At 46.5% G+C, this 18,030-nt stretch overlaps 1 protein-coding gene across 1 annotated transcript in view; it reads left to right on the top strand.

Moving 5' to 3' along the window:
- The first annotated feature begins 3,544 nt into the window (after positions 1-3,544).
- Positions 3,545-18,030, top strand: part of NIBAN1 (niban apoptosis regulator 1) — a 55,194-nt gene continuing 40,708 nt past the window's right edge. Inside the window, exon 1 of the mRNA XM_039726240.1 lies at positions 3,545-3,643. Coding sequence (XP_039582174.1) covers positions 3,589-3,643 — 55 coding nt within the window. The 5' untranslated portion in view covers positions 3,545-3,588. The remainder of the gene's footprint in view (positions 3,644-18,030) is intronic.

Genomic DNA, 18,030 nt, shown 5'->3' with positions numbered 1-18,030 from the left:
CTTTTCCAGACAGAACAGCTGTTATTCTCTTAGAGTATCTTCTGTAGCTAGATTTTAAGACCTCTGTCTAACCTTTTGAAAATAACTCATAAGAATAGCATTTTTGTTTTGCTTACAGGGAAGGGATTCAGAATATACTTCAACCAACAGTCTGTCCTGAGAAAAGGACTGGTTTTATTTGGTCGCACATCTTTCACACTGTCTGCAACCTGATTTTGACTTTCAGACAATAATGATTAGGAGTTTCCTCTAGCAATAGATGATTATTATTTATTCATTACATTTGCAGCTGGCTGTGTCAACAGCACATTGTTATCCTGCCCACAAAGCCAGCGGCCTTAAAATGGCTCCTTTCCCTTGGAGAAATCCTAGAAGGTACTTTTGGATAATGAATCATCTCTCCCAATGGATTTCACACACACCTTTCACTCTAGTGCTTCTGTTTGATAACAACCCATGTCTCTGAGGCAACCAAGAGGGCTGTGGGGGAGCACACACAGGGTGAACCTGCACTCCCTCTGGAGAAAGGGCACAGCCGAGTGCTCTTGTGCAGCTGGGCAAACAAGCTGGTTCCTTGGCACGTCCCCTTTCCAACTGCACAAGGAGGAGCAGCCAGCAAGGTGGCCCAGATGTTATCAGCCCCTCTGATGACACCTCTGCAGGCTGTCAGCCCTGTGGTTGTGTTAAGGACTGTGTGTTTGACTAACAGCCCCTGGAAGCTCATTCCATGGTGAGCCCACGGTGCTGGGAATGGACCTTGTCATGTCTGGGGCACATCAGGGTTCCATTGCAGCGGGAGATCAAATAGATGAGATTGTGGAGACAGACTCCTTCTCTTTCCCTCCCTCTCTCCCTTCCTCCTTTCCCTTCCCCTCCTCCATCCCTCCCTCCCTCCCAAAGCAGAACTCGGCAGTGACAGTGCACTACATTTTTTGGGTACCAGAGCTCCCAGTACTTCCACTGGCTGTCTCATGGGTCCAGAGCATGAGGAAGACTCTGGTGATGTAAGAAACCACCTCCCTCCATGTCACTGTGCCACAAGTGAACTCACAGAGGCAGCAGAGGTAGATCTTCATCCTTTATTTGGAAAGAAGGGTTTCTCCTGATCCTCTTCACTCAGGAATTCTCTTTCATTTTGCCCTTTAGGATATAGTACAACCTTTAGGGTATAGTACAAAACAGGTGTTTAGAGAAGGAATTTTGGGGTGTGTAAAGATAAACACAACTCTTAAAGATCAAGATTTCATAGGAGAAAAAGTGGGAAAATACTTGTTTTGACTGTATTACTTTATCATTGATAGCTGCAGTGCAAGTGTGTCGCATCAGCTTAAAATTTAATGTGGCAAATTTCTTATCTTGAGGATGGTTTTTGTTTTAAGCAGTACACAAATAGGATCATTTATCTTTGTTCCTGATTTGGCTCATGTTTCTCATGGTGTCTTTTTAAGACGATAAAGACACAAGCTTTGCCATTAAAACACAGCATTTCCCTATCTTAAAAAGGAAATCACAGTCTTTAATTAGCAAGCATTTATGAAATGCCTGGGGATCTTGGGGATCAGGTAGTAACAAAGTATAGAATGTTATAACCAAATAAACTCCTCAGCTCTCATTTTGTTTCTACCCTAGCTGTAATTAGACAGGGAGGTTTCCCACTCAGGGCACATTCTGACATCTGTTGGGGGGTATGAAGCTTCTGGGATTTGGCATATTTTCATCTGCTAAATGATGGGACAGAACTCCAATCCACTTCATGGCTCATGAATTCTCCAAGGCTTATCTCTCCAGACTCTTGGAGCTGACTTGTCCATTTCACGTGATGAAAAGCTCCTCAGCTACATTTGATAAAAGATACACTGCTCTGAGCAGAGCCTGAATTCTCCTCTGAGTGAATGCCTTCAAAACACACACCAGTAACCAGTATTTCCTCACTGCTGTCTGCTCACACAGCTCACAGAGATACAGTGAGAAAATCACAGCAGCCTCCTTGCTGAGAGCTCTCAAATATATTTAAAACAGAGCCTGGTTCACATGTGACCTCTGGAAGTGCTGTTGATTTGATGTTTTAGCTCAGCTGAGGTCTCTATAGACTTGTGAGATGCTGGCTCAGTGATGTTCTGGATGAGCCTGCTCTCCTCAAGGTAGTGAAGCAATTGCTCCATCACACTTGGATACCACCAGTGTGTGCCCAGAGAACGTGAATTTTGGAAGGAAAGAGATTGTTTAACACAATACTGAACTTGATGTCACGTATCATCTGCAATATTTCAAATCTGAGCAAGTTCAGTGTTGGTTTAAAAACCCCAAAATGGTTGGTTTGTTCAACCCCAAGATGGTTGGTTTATTCAGCCCCAACACCTTTCACCATTCTGTGATCAGCTGAGTGGCACAGGATAAACCTACCAACCTTGTCAGCAAAGCTGAAATATGTGCAAGCAATTTCACAGTGAGTGGCAGATGTGTACAAGCTGAATGAGAAGTGTTTAATGGTAAAATGAGTAACTTCCAGTCACTGTGAGCCTCCAATGTGTCAGCAAAATCCACATTCATTGCAACCCATCAGCTCCATACAAAACACATGAGGCCCACTAAGGGATGGCACCCTGCCCATGGCCAGTCAGCTGGATTAATGTTATAAAACCAGCAAAGAATAAGGAAGTACTTTAGAAAGTCACATCTGGGTATGATGCGAAATTATTATTCAGGGTAAGAGAATTCAGATATCTGTTCCATACTGTCTTACATGGCTGTGCTGAGGATCTGCAGACTGGTGTGCTTGCCTGTTTTAGGAAGTTGTTTCAATCACTGGACAATATTTACTGCAGTGATGTGTATTTTAGTGCCTGCTTGTGTAGGTTTATTGTTCGTCCTGTAATCAAACACACAACAGCAATTTGCAGTATTCCTGGGAAGAGTGAGACAATACAGCCCTGAAGACTGAGCCATAAATCACAGAATCACAGAAAGATGCAATGGGTTGGGTCAGAAGGGACCTTAAAATCATCTCATCCCACCCCTGCCATGGGCAGGGACACCGTCCACCGTCCAGGTTTCTCCAAGCCCCATCCAGCCTGGCCTTGGACACTTTCAGGGATCCAGGGGCAGCCGCAGCTTCTCTGGGCACCCTGTGCCAGGGCGTTTATCACAGAATCAGAATGATCAAGGTTGGAAGAGAACTCTAAAATCATGGAGTTCAAACATCACCTGAGCACCGCCACTGTCACCCCTAAACCACGGCACACATCACCCAGCGCCAGACCCCGCTGTCTCCGGGACACCTCCGGGACACTTTGGTCCCGTTTCACCGCGCTTTTACCGCGGCGCGCTCCTTAGCGTGACCTCTGCACCAACTCGGCGGAGAAACCCCACCCGTGTCCCCGTGGGGACGTGGGTCTTGCGGCGACGAGTGACAGCGGGGCAGAGCGGAGCGGGGCACGGCGAGCAGCCGGCGGCGAGCGGGCCTGGAGCCCTGGGCTCCCTCTCGGGTCCCTGCGGGGCGGGGCAGGGCCGGGCCGGGGCGGTGCCTGCGGAGGAAGCGGCGGGAGCGGTGCGGGCTCGGCGGGAGCTGCCGCAGCTGCGCTCCGAGCCATGGGCGCCTCTGCCTCCGCGCCGCTGGACGACAGCAAGTGCGCCTACATCCGAGGTACGGGCTGCGACACCGCCACGGGAGCCCCCGGGCTGGGGAAAGCACCGGGAGCGCTCCGGGAGCCCCGGGCATCCCCGAGCTCGGGGACCGCCGGGAGCGCCCCGGGTATCCCCGGGCTCGGGAATCGCTCCGGGAGCCCCGCGCATCCCGGGCAGCGCTCGGCAGCCGGCGCACAGCTCGGGTAGAGCCGATTCTCAGCGTCCCGTGGAGCTTGGAGCAGTTTCTTAGGGCGATGCTTTATAAGTTTCCACTGCCGGAGTTAGTTGTAGGTAGAGGGTGAAGCTTGAGAGCGTGGCGCGCTGCGGCTGGGTTTGCCCGTGTGACAGATCCCGGCTCTCCGGACCCGGCAGATGCCGGGACACCGGGTTTGCCGTGTGAACCCGACCAGCCCCGCATGGGCTGATGCTGTGCCAAGCCTTCTGGAGGCAATGGCAACGCTGCTGGTGGGTTCCGAGGTAAAAAAGGTGGCTACCTTACACAGTCTGTGTAAGGGCAATTCTATATCCCATTAAAATGTTAGGAGAGAGAGAGCAAACAAAAAAAAATAGGCTTTAAGTTATGTATATTGCTGTTAAACTATGAAAGAAAAGTGTTATTCTGGGGTTTGGGGTGTTTTTTACTTAGTTGAGTAGTTTGGTGTGAAACACAGCTGGCTCTTACCTGTGCTGCTTATCGCTCAGCCAGCAGGTAGAGTATTTGCAAAGCAAATTTTAAGGCTGAAGATTTACAAGTGGGATAAAAGTGTGCATGAGAAAAGGAAGCCCAGTTTTAGCACTTGATGTAGGATGCATGCCGAGCCTGCGAGAGCCCTCTCTTGGAGATCAGACTCGGTGCTGAGGATTTGGGCTGGAGGGGGACTCCTGGGTGATGCCCACAACCCAGCTTGTCCTTGGATTTCTTTGCTTTGGGATGTTTGTGTGATGCAGAGGGAGTGCAAACATTGAGCTGCTGCTCTGTTAGGACTTCTCTGAAATCACAGTGGGTCTTTCAAGAGATTCCCATATTGGGAAGGATGTCCAGTTAGTAAATGGCTTTCACCCAAAAAGCAGTCAGCAGAGCTACTGGCCTCACACACCAAGATTTTTTTAACAGTTCTCCTATCAGTACTGTCAGTTTTTCCAGTTAGTAAATGGCTTTCACCCAAAAAGCAGTCAGCAGAGCTACTGGCCTCCAAGATTTTTCAACAGTCCTCCTATCAGTACTGTCAGTTTTCCCTGCCCCATTGAGGGTGGTTTTGAGTCCCATCAGAGCCATGAGGGTGCAGTCCACGTGGATTTATATTTCTCTTTACATTCATCCCCACGCTGCAGCCAAAATTGCATTTTCACAGTTCAGCATTTAATGTGCCTGCAGCTGACAGGGAGGGTACCTTGGTCATGCTGAGAGCTCTGCAGCACTCCAGACACAGTTCTTGTTTGCCCATCACATCTTGGCATGGGCAAGAGCCAGAGGGAAGTCACTGTGGAAGAAGGAATTAAAATCCTGTGCTCATCCCCTGGCTCACATCTGTTGTTGATGCTGTGAGGATCCCCCACTCAAAGCCCTGTTGGAAAAATAATTAATAAGGCACTTTATACAGAGCCTGCCTGTGAATCAGCACTTCCGAGGAGGAAAAGAATTGTGAAGAGCATCTTAAATGGAAACAGAGTGGGATTGAGCCAGGTCACAAACCTACTGCTGATGCTAGGCTGGGACCTGTGGGAGTCGGGCCTTGCTGTCTGTCCTGCACACCTGGGTGTGATTTATTTGCAGAGGAGCTCTCTGGTGAAGAAGAACCAGGTGGAAGCACTGAGTCTGGAGCTTGATTAAGCAGTATGTTTTTCAGCTGGCTTTGTGAAGCTTAGGTGGGTTTTTCTAGTTGGATGGCAGCTCTTTTCCTCCAGAGGTGATGCAGGGGTGTCCTCAGTAAAAAAGGAAGAGGAAATACTTGCTTATTGCCAGTCCATAGGTGCTGGAATGGGTCAGCACTGGTGAGGGAGGGAGATGGGGAGGCAGCAAGCCAAAAGGAGCCAGCAACACTCTCCAAACTTTGTGCATTTTGGGATGCTCCCTCATATGCCCAAATGCCAGTAGCCTCAAGACAGGAGATTACTTCAAGTGAGAGCTTAGTGTAGTTCATAGTTGTTTTCATGATGGTGTAATTTAATTTCTTGTTGCTGTAATGGTAATTTAATTTGTCTGGAATTAAATGGGTTGTAAAGCCTTGTAGTTTACTCAGACAACGTTTAAGCTAAAGCACAATGTAATGAGTGGAAATGAGGGGCTGAGCATTAAAGGCAGTGGATGTCTTGTGTGGGGCAGGAGTTGGACTTGATGAATCTTGTGGGTCTGTTCCAACTCTGGGTATTCCACAATTCCATGTTACAGCTTCGACATCAACACAGGTACAGTTCTACAGGTTTTCTGACTTCTGACAGTCTGCTCATGTTGATGTGGGATGAGAGGAGAACCAAATGAGGACAGGAATTACGTGAGATGTAAGATGATGTTGGAAATATGCAAACCCAGTCAGACAGGTGCTCTGTAACCCCTCCAGAGCCTGCCCTCAGCACAGGCAGCCCCAGGTAGAGCCTGGGAGCTGCTCTGCTGTCTGTGCTTTCCCAGACCAGCTGCAGAAAGGAATCCCAGAGAAAACCAGGAAGGCATCCCACGCAGAGTCTCAGTTACTGAATGCAAAGCCTGGGATTTCCACCTAAAACTGCTTCCAGCTTCCATCCTCTTAGGGAAAATGGGGTAGGACTGAGCCAGCCAACACACACAGCTGTGTGTGCTTGTACATGGGGCAATACTTAGTCAATATCATGACCTGAAAGGCATGAATTAGAGAAAATGTAATTATTAACCTGGTAATGTGCATCCCCTGCTGCAAACAATGCCTGAGAACAGACAATGCCAATGGGTGATTTCCCAGGCAGTCTTCACAGGGAAATTGAGGCTGTGTTTGAAACTGCAAGGACAGGGATCTTCCTTGTGAAGTTGGAATCAACGGCCTAAACACTTAGTTGGGAATGAAAATGCTTTGCAAAACAATTGTTACACTCAGGACATCTCTGTATATGTTTATATCTTGTGAAGTTACATTTTGCAAGCCATTGCAACATCTTTTGTCTTTGTTGAGTAGAAATGAACAAAAATTGGTCACTGTTGGGGGATGAAATAAGGAATAAAATATCAGGACTTGATATTCCTTACTCCTGCCTGAAGGAAATGAATGTCATAGTGAAATAATGGAAAAATGAGTCAATAGGGACTCCTGTGAGCAGTGGGGACAATTTGTGTCCTCTGGGAGAAGGTGTGTGGAGGATATTTAGGGGGAAGGGGGAGAAAGCCAGACCACATGCACTGCAGCATTACTAGGGTGGAAACCTTAGGAGTTAGGGGTTTTTTCTGTGCTGTGCAGCACAGGCCTGTTTTTCTAACCAGACCTATGGAAAAATACATTTTTCCACCTATTTAAATCCATAAGATATTTTAAATACACACACATTGTAGGCAGTAAAATTATTTAAAGCCCTCCAAAATGAAAAGAAAATTTTATAGTAATTCCTCTAGGTTTTGGACTGGGGCCTTGAAAAAGATGACTTGTGGCAGAGATAATCCTGCTTTGTGGGATTTTGGTGGGACTACATGGAGATTATTCAGGATGTGAGCAAAAAGGAGTTTAATACATGGCAGTAATAATTAGGGGATTGGGAGTTGGTCATGTGAAAAGAGTTTATTAAAAAAATTTGTGCTCTCAGTTTACTGAGGCATGGGCTAACCTTATGATGGGAGTTGTTTGTTGGGTGAATTGTCTAATGATCCTTGAGGAGTGCTACACCCAAGAGGGAGCGGTCCAGGGGCGGTGGTGGGGAGTTTTGGGCTCGGGGTGCAATCACAAAATTCAGGAATCAGCTGAAAGTGCCTGCTAAAGCCGCTCAGTGCTATGTCCTGAGAGATACCACTGAGAGATTGTGCCAGAGGTATCATCACTGCTGATGGAAATGTGTTGCTTAGTGTCCCTACCAGCAGACAGGAAGCAATCAAGGATGAGCTCTTACAGCTGGCAAAGATGGAACTGCCCTTAAAGTGCTGATGATTTTCCATTTCTGCACTCTCAGGAGCAGAAGTAGTAGGTGACCAAGCTCTGCTCTGTCACAAGTTGTGTGTCGGGACTAATTTTTTTTTAAATTTGCAGAAGTGGAAAGATTTCAAGCACCTATCACCAGTAAATTCAACAGGTGCGTCTCCAAAACAGTTCAGTATATGAAAAATTGAACTTCTCTGAAGGTTGTTCTTTTTGTAAAGATACCTGGTGTGCTTGACCATATCCTGGCTACCCATTTCTATAAATAGACATCTGTCCAGAGGATGAGGCTTTGCAGTCATTTGCTTTGGATTTGCTTGTTTAAATGCAGTTTCTTCCTTCCCTTCTCTTCCATCTCTGTCCTCCCCCAGGCAGGTGGGACACCCAGCACAGGGCACAGTGGCTGGGTGTGCACCTGTGGGTGCACCTGTGGCACCCAGGATACTCTGTCCTCCCCCAGGCAGGTGGGACACCCAGCACAGGGCACAGTGGCTGTGACCCTGTGGCACCCAGGATGCACCCTGTGGGTTTCCCCATTGTTTAGGAAGCTTTTCCAGGCAGAAAAACTTTTCTTTGTTTTTCTTTTGAGGTGACAGTGAAAACTATTACTTAATGTTTGTAAGAAACTTCTTTCTAAGTAATTTGTTTTACTTAGGAATTTCAGTAGGTGTGTTCCTACAAGATGTAGCATACTTGGAAAAGCAGAGAGACTCCTATTCTGTCCCAGTTTAGAGGCTGCAGGGGAGCCTGCTTTACCTTTCACTTGAAAGACAAGATAGGAAATGGGCTGTCAGCTTTCCAGGAAACCAGGTGAATAAATTCCAGCAGGGCTACAGAGATGAGTCCCACCAACAGAGAGGGACAAAACCCAAGAGCCTGATGCAGCTCTGGAGTGAAAGTCTCAGCCAGCGTGCACAGAGCTGGCAGGAGGGGTGCTGCAGGATGGAGGAATGACTTGGAATTAATTGTGGAAAAGCCGGCCTTTCTTTGGACAGGCACTCAGACTGGATGTTGGATTTTCTGCTTTAAACTGTCACTTTTCCTTCTGGTTTTAATTTGCTGTGTGACTGCAAGTACAGCAGGGTTCTGTACAAGTCTTGCTGCACTCCCTGCCTTTGCTTCCAGCCTGTTCCAAGCTGGTTGTTCCGTGTTCCAGAAATTCTCTCTTCCATTTTCTGTAGGTGAGCATGGCTGTGACATCATACAGAGCACGAGTGTCCCATCCCTGGAAGTGTCCAGGGCCAGGTTGGACAGGGCCTGGAGCACCTTCCTGATCTAGTGGAAGGTGTCCCTGCTCCTGGCAGGGCTGGAATGAGATGGGTTTTAAAGTAATTCCAACAAAATTCTACAAGTGTGGGGTCTTTCTGGACTTAAGAGCATCTTAGAGGCTGCTTTTCCTTTTCACCTGGTGAGGTTTGTGGTAAAAGCTGATTGGATTTGCCTGCAACTCCTAAAATCTAAGGAAGAGGCAGAATAATATTTCCATTCAGAAGCATGTATTAAATCCAGAATTCATGATAGTACCATCTAGTCCAATCCAAACAGGGGTAAATATCCACGGAAGGAAGAAGTGAGGTAAAGCACACAGGAAATTAAGATTTCAATAAGCATGTAAGATTCTATTATATGCAGCTTGCAAAGTTTCCAAGTTCTTGAAGACTGTAAGAAGTGAGATTTTTTTAAAGGAAAATCCTTCTGGCTTTACTTGCTTTCTGAGAAGTTTTAGTGCTCAGAGAGATTGTTGCTTTTGGAGCCAGATTTTCATCCCATAGTTTCGATAGATGGTGCCTGCCTGTGCTGGAAAGGAGAGGAAGCTTCTCTTTGGGTTTTATGGCCTTTAATTCAAGGGGCCAAGTGCTTTTTCTTACCTTTTGACTGAATGCAAGCAAAAGGCATCCAGGGATTTCCATCAGGATTGATGGAAAAGGTACTTGCCACCCACGTGGACAGAATTTACTGTCCTTGGTAGCTTTCAGATTCAGCTTTGGGAGACTAAGGAAGGATATAGCTTCTCTGTTCCATTTCCATTGTTCAAACAGTCCATTGTTAACTTCTCTCAAAAGCTCCACGAGCAATTTTGGAAGTTTCCAGCCATGTTATCTTGCAACAGAAATGGTCAAAATTTCCCTAATCAAAGCAGGAGTTGAAATGTTTCAGCTGTCTTTGTTAGTGAGTAAAGTATTGTCTGTGATCACACCCTATTTGCCTTCTGTGTATGGCTTGAGGTTTTCCTAAACCCAGAAATGCCAGTTACCCAGTTTGTGTCCCAGAGCTGCACTGGGCTCTGTGCCTGTTCAGCAGGATCATCTCAAGCCCCTGCACCACAGCAGCCCACATACAGGAACTACCCTTGAAGATGGGTACTGCATCACTGGGTCTGAAAAACGAAAGGTGGCTTTTCTCTGGTCTTTTTTTGGGGTGGCGTGAGGGAAGGGAAACCACAGGCTTGTAGGGGAAGAAATGCATGTGGCATTTTGCATGCTTTTCTTGTCACTGTAAAAGAAACTAGTGTTGAATTAGGCACAGGGGTCAGTGGAAAGAATATGTCAATAGAAAAAGTGAGAAAAAGAATCATCCTTGCCTCAAATCTGTAATTGAGAGACACACTGTAAGTGTGCTCTGCCTTTGTTCTTGATGTTTTCCAAAATCTTGAATACTGGAAGTTCTTAAATTAGTGCAGCTTGGCCACAAATTGTAAGACAGTCTTTGCATCTGATAGACATTTTATTGGTATGAAAGGGAGAAAAAGCAAGCTCTGAGATAATGAAAGCAGCTTTGGTGGTGGTGCCTTTGGGCAGTGGCAGCTGCAGAGCCAGTGTCTAGGTGGGGAAGGGTGATATTCATAAAGAATGTGCTTTTAAAGTAAATAGTTTTCCTTTGCATGGAACAACCACGCTGTTCTCTTCACATGTGGAGAACAATTAAAAGTTGTTCCAAGTTTTTGATCCTACTTGCAAGCATTTTACTTGCTTTTGCATTTAAAGGACAGTAATGAAACAAGGCAAACTCTTAGATCAAAGCAAGATTAAAGCTTGTGCAAATGGCTCATACTTCTGTGAAGAAAGGGTTCTCCTAAAATCTTTGTCCTGTGTCTTTCTAGTAGTCTTATGTATATAAAAAAAGTTTGCTGTGATTCTGCACTGAAGCTCATTTTGGTATGGATAACCTAAGATTTTAGTGTCTTTGTTTCTCTAAGTACTTAATGAAGTGTTATATCTTGAATTCATAAGCCTTTAATTTTCATGCTTTTGTGATATTTGTTAGTAGGTCTGACCAAGTAGTTGCTGTTACCCTTTGGCTACTACTGAAGCTTTAAGGCAAAATATTTAGGTCATTGTAGTACTACCAAAGTTATTATGTAGTTATTGCATCTTTTCTATTGCATGGTTTTTAAAGCTGGGGAGTTGTCTTAGCTGCAGTGCAGGGAGCAGAAAACAAAAGCAGGGCTGACTCTTGGGTTTTTCTGAATACATGAGTAAGAGGTTAAAAGCAATATACTTTTCAAAAGTATGTAGATATTTTTTGTATGGTTGAAATTCTTTTAGGAAACGAGTGAGGTCAGGAGTAGAGTAGTTCTTTTCTAAGCCAATATTTTAAGCCAAAACTAGCGATTCAAGTGACCTTTTGGGTGCTGTTTGTGATGAGGCTGGTTCTAAGCCTGCAGCTGTGCCCTGTCCTGCACCCCGTGGTCCCTGAGGAGCAGGCAGTGCCAGGGATGTCACCCACATTTGCTGTGTGACACCGTCAGTGCTGCTGTGCCCTCCTTGTTGGGAGCCCACCAGCCCAGGGTCTCCAGGTGGGTTTTGGGCTGTGGACAGGGCAGGCACCCCCACAGCCATCACAGAGAGGTGGGTGCTGCTGCAGGGGCCTGGTCACCCTCAGGTGGCACCTGGGCTGTGCCACCCTTGGGTGGGACACCTCAGGCCAGGCTGCTCCAGGGCTGTCACAGCAGCAGCCACTCCATTCCTTGGTGGAAAAGAGCAGCAGGGTCTTGGCTTCTGTACCTCCCCAGGAGCAAGCCACGATCTGTCCTCCAGAAGGAATTCTGCTTTGGAGCTTTTGGCCAAGTGAATGTGTCAGCTGATCTCCAGGCTGGGCTTTTTACACATCACTGCTGAAAGAGTGAGCGTGGAGCATCCTCCTGTTAGTGGTTTCTGCCAAGAAAAGCCACCCACGGCAGTGCCTGGCACGTTGTGGGCTCTCCCCAGCACCTCAGCACCAGTGATGCCTTTTCAAACCACAGAGAGCACGTCAGGAGATCTTTGGTAATGCTGTGAGACAGTCTTGTTCATAGCTCCCCAAAATGCCGGTGTTTTACTAGGGTAATTCCTTGTTCATAGCTCCCCAAAATGCTGGTGTTTTTCCAGGTTCATGGCTCCCCAAAATGCTGGTGTTTTTCCAGGTTCATTGCTCCCCAAAATGCTGGTGTTTTTCCAGGTTCATTGCTCCCCGAAATGCTGATGTTTTAGCAGGTTCATTCCTTTGTCCATGGCTCCCCAAAATGCCGGTGTTTTTCCAGGTTCATTCCGTGTTGTGCTTCTAGGGTCAGGGCATGTTTTGGGTGTGGCTCTGAGGCATTGCACCAGGTGACCTGCAGAAAAGGTCATTTGCTCCTCAATTCCGTGTGGGATGTTTTGTGGGGGGGTGTTTGTCCTCACAAGGAGTGGGGCACAGCGATCACAAGGTAGTGCTTGTTCCTGGTTCTTTACTCTGTAAAGGCAGAGCTAAAGCAGGGGTTCAGAGAACTGCAGACACAGGACCAGGTTGTGGCAGGAGCAGGAGAAGCAGCCTGTGCCAGCCTTGGAGCAGGGACAGCCCCTGCAGCAGCTCCAGCTCACCCTCCTGATGGATCCCAGCAGGAACAGTCAAAGACTGACACACTGCTGGGACCAGCTGGACCCTTAAGCACCCAGGAGCATGGAATCACAGAATCATGGAATGGTTTGGGCTGGAAGGGACCTCAAAGCCCATCCAGTGCCACCCCTGCCATGAGCAGGGACACCTTCCACTGTCCCAGCTTGCTCCAAGCCCTGTCCAACCTGGCCCAGGACACTTCCAGGGATCCAGGGGCAGCCACAGCTTCTCTGGGCATGCTGTGCTAGGGCCTGCCACCCTCATAGGGAAGAATTTCTTCCAAACATCCCATCTAACCCTGCCCTCTGGCAGTTTAAAATAATTCCTCCTTGTTCTGTCACTATGTACCCTGTCCTTAATTTTTATAAGCCCCCCCATAAGTTCTGACAGGCTTCAACAAGGTCTCCCCGAAGCCTCTTCTTCTCCAGGGTGAACAATCCCAGCTCTCTCTCTGTCACTAAATGCTTTCACATCCACCCTTAGAAATAAATACCTGCAGCTTCTGTATGTTACAAAGCCACCTGGGGTTTTCCCTGGAGGTTTATGTTCCATGTGAAGGGAGCTGCAGGTTTTGCAGGGCTCAGAGGCCACCTCTGGCCATGCTTACCAAATCCCTGCTCCCTTCCTGGGATAGCCCATTTACTCCTGATTTTTGGTTCACTGTGCTTGGGACCTCAGCTAAAAAATGTACCCTCATGTGCTGTATCTGGAAATTTTCTGTCTGCCAAGGAGCTTTTCCTTGCTCTTTTCAGAGGTACGTGGTTGTTGCTAAGTCAGATGTACAGAAGGTGCCAGCTCCATCCCACTCAGAATCCATCTCCTCAGCCTCTCTCATCTCCTGTCTCAGGAAGGCATTTCTAAAGCTTTACGTGGTATTTCCCTTCCTCTGCATGAAACCATGGTTGCTGTTTGTGCTGTGGCTCTCTGCAGGGCATTGTTGTGACTTTGGAGACGCCAGGCTTGGAGCAGGATTTGGGATATTAAATACCTTGTGTGAACACTGCCTAAAGACCAGCTTGCTTTTACTGAGCATGATACAGAGGATCTTTATGTATTTCACTTGATATTCCAATATTGCAGTGGTCACACGAGAGGAGAGGCAAATTCTCATCCTCCCCAGGCAAAGATGTAATGGCTGGGCCTGTGCAAAAGAAAGGACAAAAAGGCTTTTTTGCTTTTTAAGGTTATTCTGTAAAGTAATATCACTGTAATTTAGTCTGCCAGACACTTTCCAGTGTTTGCAGTTGCAGATGAGGCTTTGCCAGCCTTCAGCTGTCCAGACTGAAGTTTCCATGCTGAGCATCTGCCCCAAATTGCCATTTTGAGAAAACTGCAGCTAAAATGGATGAAGTTTTTTGGGGTTTTTTTGGGGTTTTTTGGTTTTGTTTTTTTTTTCATTTGGGTTTGTTGGTTGGTTGGTTTTGGTTTGTTGGGTTTTTGGGGAGGGAGGTTTTGGGTTTTTTTTGTGAATTAATTTAAAGAAAACATCCTTTCCTCTTCTTTTGAGCAGGTCAGGCATGTCCTGCAGGCAAGGGAAGGGTTTGGGGGGCCATAGAGGCAGAATAGGGGAAAGTGGAGGGGAGTGGGAAAGGAGCTTTCCAGCCACTGCCCTTGTTCCCTGCTGGACTAAACCCTGTTGTTTCCACGTTTGCCCTCGGTGCAGGCTAGAAAAAGCTGCCACAGCTCCCAGCAGCTGTTCACAGCCATGGGCAAAGCAAACACAGCTTTGTACCTTACAGGCTCGAGTGAGAGAGGAAGGCTCCATGGATCTGAAGCCCTGAACTCATTGCTGGTGCTCAAAGGGGACCCCGGTGCACAGGCTTATCTTTGGTGTGTGTTTTATCTTTGGTGTGTGTTTTTCTACTGCTTCATTCAGTAGGAAGCCCCAGATTCATTGCTTGGGTTTTTTCTTTCCTTCTGGGATTTCCTGTGCACCTGCCAAGCTGCAGAGTGCTGTGCAGTCATTGCTTAGCTGGTCTTGCTGCTGTTTGATTTCATGGCTGAGGAGTTACGGCTTTCATTTGGGGCTTGACAAACCTGGTGCCTGATTTTTTGGGAGCTGATGATTTTGATGCTCTCCCCAAGTTTCCAGCCAGGTTCTTGCTTTGCTCAGGCACTCAGCACTTCTCTAAATCGGGAAAAGAAGGTGGCAGGAACCATGTGAGACCTTCTTCTGTAAGTGCCGCATGTTTTGTCCAGCTTTACATTCTGCAGTAGAGATAGATCCACTTTTCTGGGGTGATGTTTACCTGTATTTAAATATAAATCAAGTTCCTGTTATTTCCAGCTCACCGTGCCACAAACTTTCAGAGCTCTACAATGAATGGGACAGGTACATATGAGGTAGAAGATGGTATTTTTAGGTGTGATTGTAAAGGAAAGTAACTTTAATTACTGCTGCTTGTGCTCCCTCTGCCTGGACATGGCACTCAGTGGGTGACATGTGGTGGACATCAGGCACAGGTTGGACTCAGTGGTCTGGGAGGGTTTTCCAACCTGAATGATTCTGGTATTCTGTGTTTCCATCATGTCCTACCAAACCCAAGGGAAGCAGTGGGGAGGAAGAGTGCCCAGAACAAAACTGGGGCTGTATTTGGTATGGGACACACCTGAGATCCGCGACAAAAGAAGCTTCTGGGGAAGACTTTGGAGCTTGGGCTTGGTGTGTTCAGCCCTTAGGAGCTGTGGCCTCACAGTGGTGACATCAAAAACTGAGGCAGCATGGGTTTGTTCAAGGAGGAAGCTGAGTTCTGAGTGAATGAAGGAGGAAGGGCCCATCTGAAATCAGCACCAGCTTCCCTTACAACTGGAAAGAACAGGAAGCAGCCCAGCACATCCCATACCAGAATGGTATGACTAAAGCTGATACCACACTGGCAGACAGAGGAGTCACCAGCGTAAACAATCATCCCACGCCACTGTGGTGCTCAGAGTGTGAAGTACTACGTGGTAATTTTGAGCAAGAGCTTGTGGTTTGTTAGTTACTCATCTCTTGCTACATGGCTTTTTCTTCGTGTGCCTTAAATGTGCAGGCAGCAGGAAGTGTGGTCAACTGAAAAGTTGCTCTTTCTGTAGAGCTTGGCATTGGCAGGTGTTACTTTTGTGACCATAAACCAAATTTATGCTTGCCTTGGGGGTGCTCCTAAACCTGGATCTCACAGAGTGTTGGTGCTGGAAGGAAGCACTGGCTGGGTTTGATTGTTACCATCTGCAAAAGAGCTGCTTTTAAATAAAACCCAGCCTCCCTGACAGCCGAGTGTCTGGGGTTGTGCTGTGGAGGGGCTACCCCAAAACTCAGCTGACTCTGGGGATGCTGCACAGTGCTGGGTTTCTGTGGCTGTTGTGTTTGGTCTCCTTGGCTGAATCCGTGCCAGGGGTGTGAGTGTGCACAGCCTTGGGAGGATGTGAGAGCTGCATTTCAGATGGGGCCCATCTCTCTATTCAGAGATTTAACTCTGTTTGGAAGATGAGAATGGAGACATCTGTAAAAAGTAACAGTCCCCCTTCCTTCCAGAAAAAGGCTATGAGCTTTCCAGCTGTTGGCTAAGACAGGTTTTCCTGTTGAAATAGCTTTTGTCTGAAGTAAGTCTAAAACAATATGGTTATAGTAACTGAAAATATTTCTTTGTCAATTCTAGTTGTAAATCCAAGTGTTTTGATTCATTGCTACTTCTTGTAGCAGCTGTTTGGTCCACAAAACCTTATGGAATCTTCCAGTGAAGTGCCTGCTGCTGGTAAAATGCAGTTTTGCTTTTTTTGTGTATTTTCCTTACCATATTTGTGTGACTAATTTTCTTTTGTCTTCACAGTCTCACAATTCCAGAACACACTCTTGCTTTCCTTCAGAAGTCCCATCATCCTAAATAATGCAAAGACAAGCCCATAACATTCATTCATGTGGTTCTTGTTTGCAACCACAATAAAATGGATTGTGCCATGCATTTGTCAGCTGATGCCATCCTATATTCATAAAATTTGCTTGGGATCTTTTCTTAGTTCTGCAGAGTTTAAAGATGAGCTTATTAGGCATCTCTCTGATGTGTAATTATTCTGGGCTGAATAATGTTGATCAGAATATATGCAATTTATATACAGTAGGTAGGCAAAGAAGTGTGTATGTTTAAAAAATTAGTTTGCCAGAGCAGATTTGCAATAAAAGTGGATCTAATGCACTTGAGATTTCTATTTTCTTTTGAATACCTTTTTTAAAAAAACAAAGCATGTTTGCTGGCTCAGGAAGGTTTTACTTCTGTATGGTGAGTGTCTTGACTACATTTCTGTGTTTTATTTCAATTTCAAGACATGCTATTTTACAAATCAGAGGAGCCCTCAGAGATTAGGAGTTTAAGAAGCATGTCAGGGTATCTGCTCAGTCTGGAAGCCAGGGCTGCATGATCTCCTCTGGCTTGGTTGGTGTTGCTCTGTACCAGGCATTCTTGGATGAGCTAAGACCTGATGCTTTCGTGTCTCTCTCAGCAGGTTCTTCTGAAGCACACTAAGCAGATATTTTTAATACACCCAACCGAAAATTGTGATTTTTAGAACGCCAGCTGGCATTTAGAGCTCCAGCTTGGCTTCAGAGGTGCTGAGCACCCACCTGGCAGCTGCTGGTTGGTACCAGCTCTTCTGGGAACAGGAGGAGTTGCCTCACACCAGGGGCAGAAAAAGTAACTGTGAAAAAATGCCTTTGAATTTTCAGTGTGTGTGTCTTCTTAGTGCCAGGGGTGCTTCTAAAGTGGAAGTAATTACAACAGAGGGACCTGACCTCATTTCTTGTTCCAAAGGGGTTGTAAGAAGACTGTCATCTCCTGAGCAATGGATTTGTGGCTGTTGGCTAAGGCACGTGTCCCTCAGAGGAACAGAATTGGAAACCAGGATGTTAAATCTGTGTTTTGTTCTCCTGACCTCGGCATTTCTGAGACTGGTGAAGAAACAGTCCTGACTCCATTTAAGCCCAAACCTTTGGAGACAGAAGGTTCAGCCTGACTGACTTGTTTATGAAGGCTTGGTGCACTTTTGCTAGTAAAGCTCAGAGTAGAGCAGGAACCATAAGGTCCATTTATTCAACACTATCTGTGTGTTCTTTCACTGGAAATTACAAAACCCCATGAATCTTATTGGTGGGTTTTGTGAATACACTTTTCCAGAATTCGTGTTCTTGTTCCATTACACTTTTCACTGCTCTGCTTTTTCCTTAATCAAGAGCCTGCCTGTTTGTGTGAAGCTGCTGGGTTTATGCAAAAGCTGTGGTGAAGCAGTTGGTGAAACAGTTGGCTCAGAGATGCTTGAAAGGACAAATAGCACAGAAATAGTGTCTCAGGGCAGCAAAAAGTTCTGCTGCTGCCTGAGCAGCATCTCGTTGGAAGGGATGACTGATTGTATAGTAAAGGTCTTTGGGAGTAGTAATAAAGGGTGAAAAAGTCTCTGAAAGGTTGTTGTGGATCCAGGAGCTCTTCAGGGTGTT

The sequence above is a fragment of the Passer montanus genome, unplaced genomic scaffold (assembly GCF_014805655.1).
Source record: "Passer montanus isolate IOZ18808 unplaced genomic scaffold, ASM1480565v1 scaffold58, whole genome shotgun sequence".
NCBI classification, from domain to species: Eukaryota; Metazoa; Chordata; class Aves; order Passeriformes; family Passeridae; genus Passer; species Passer montanus.
This window is presented reverse-complemented; position numbering and strand designations above follow the sequence as displayed.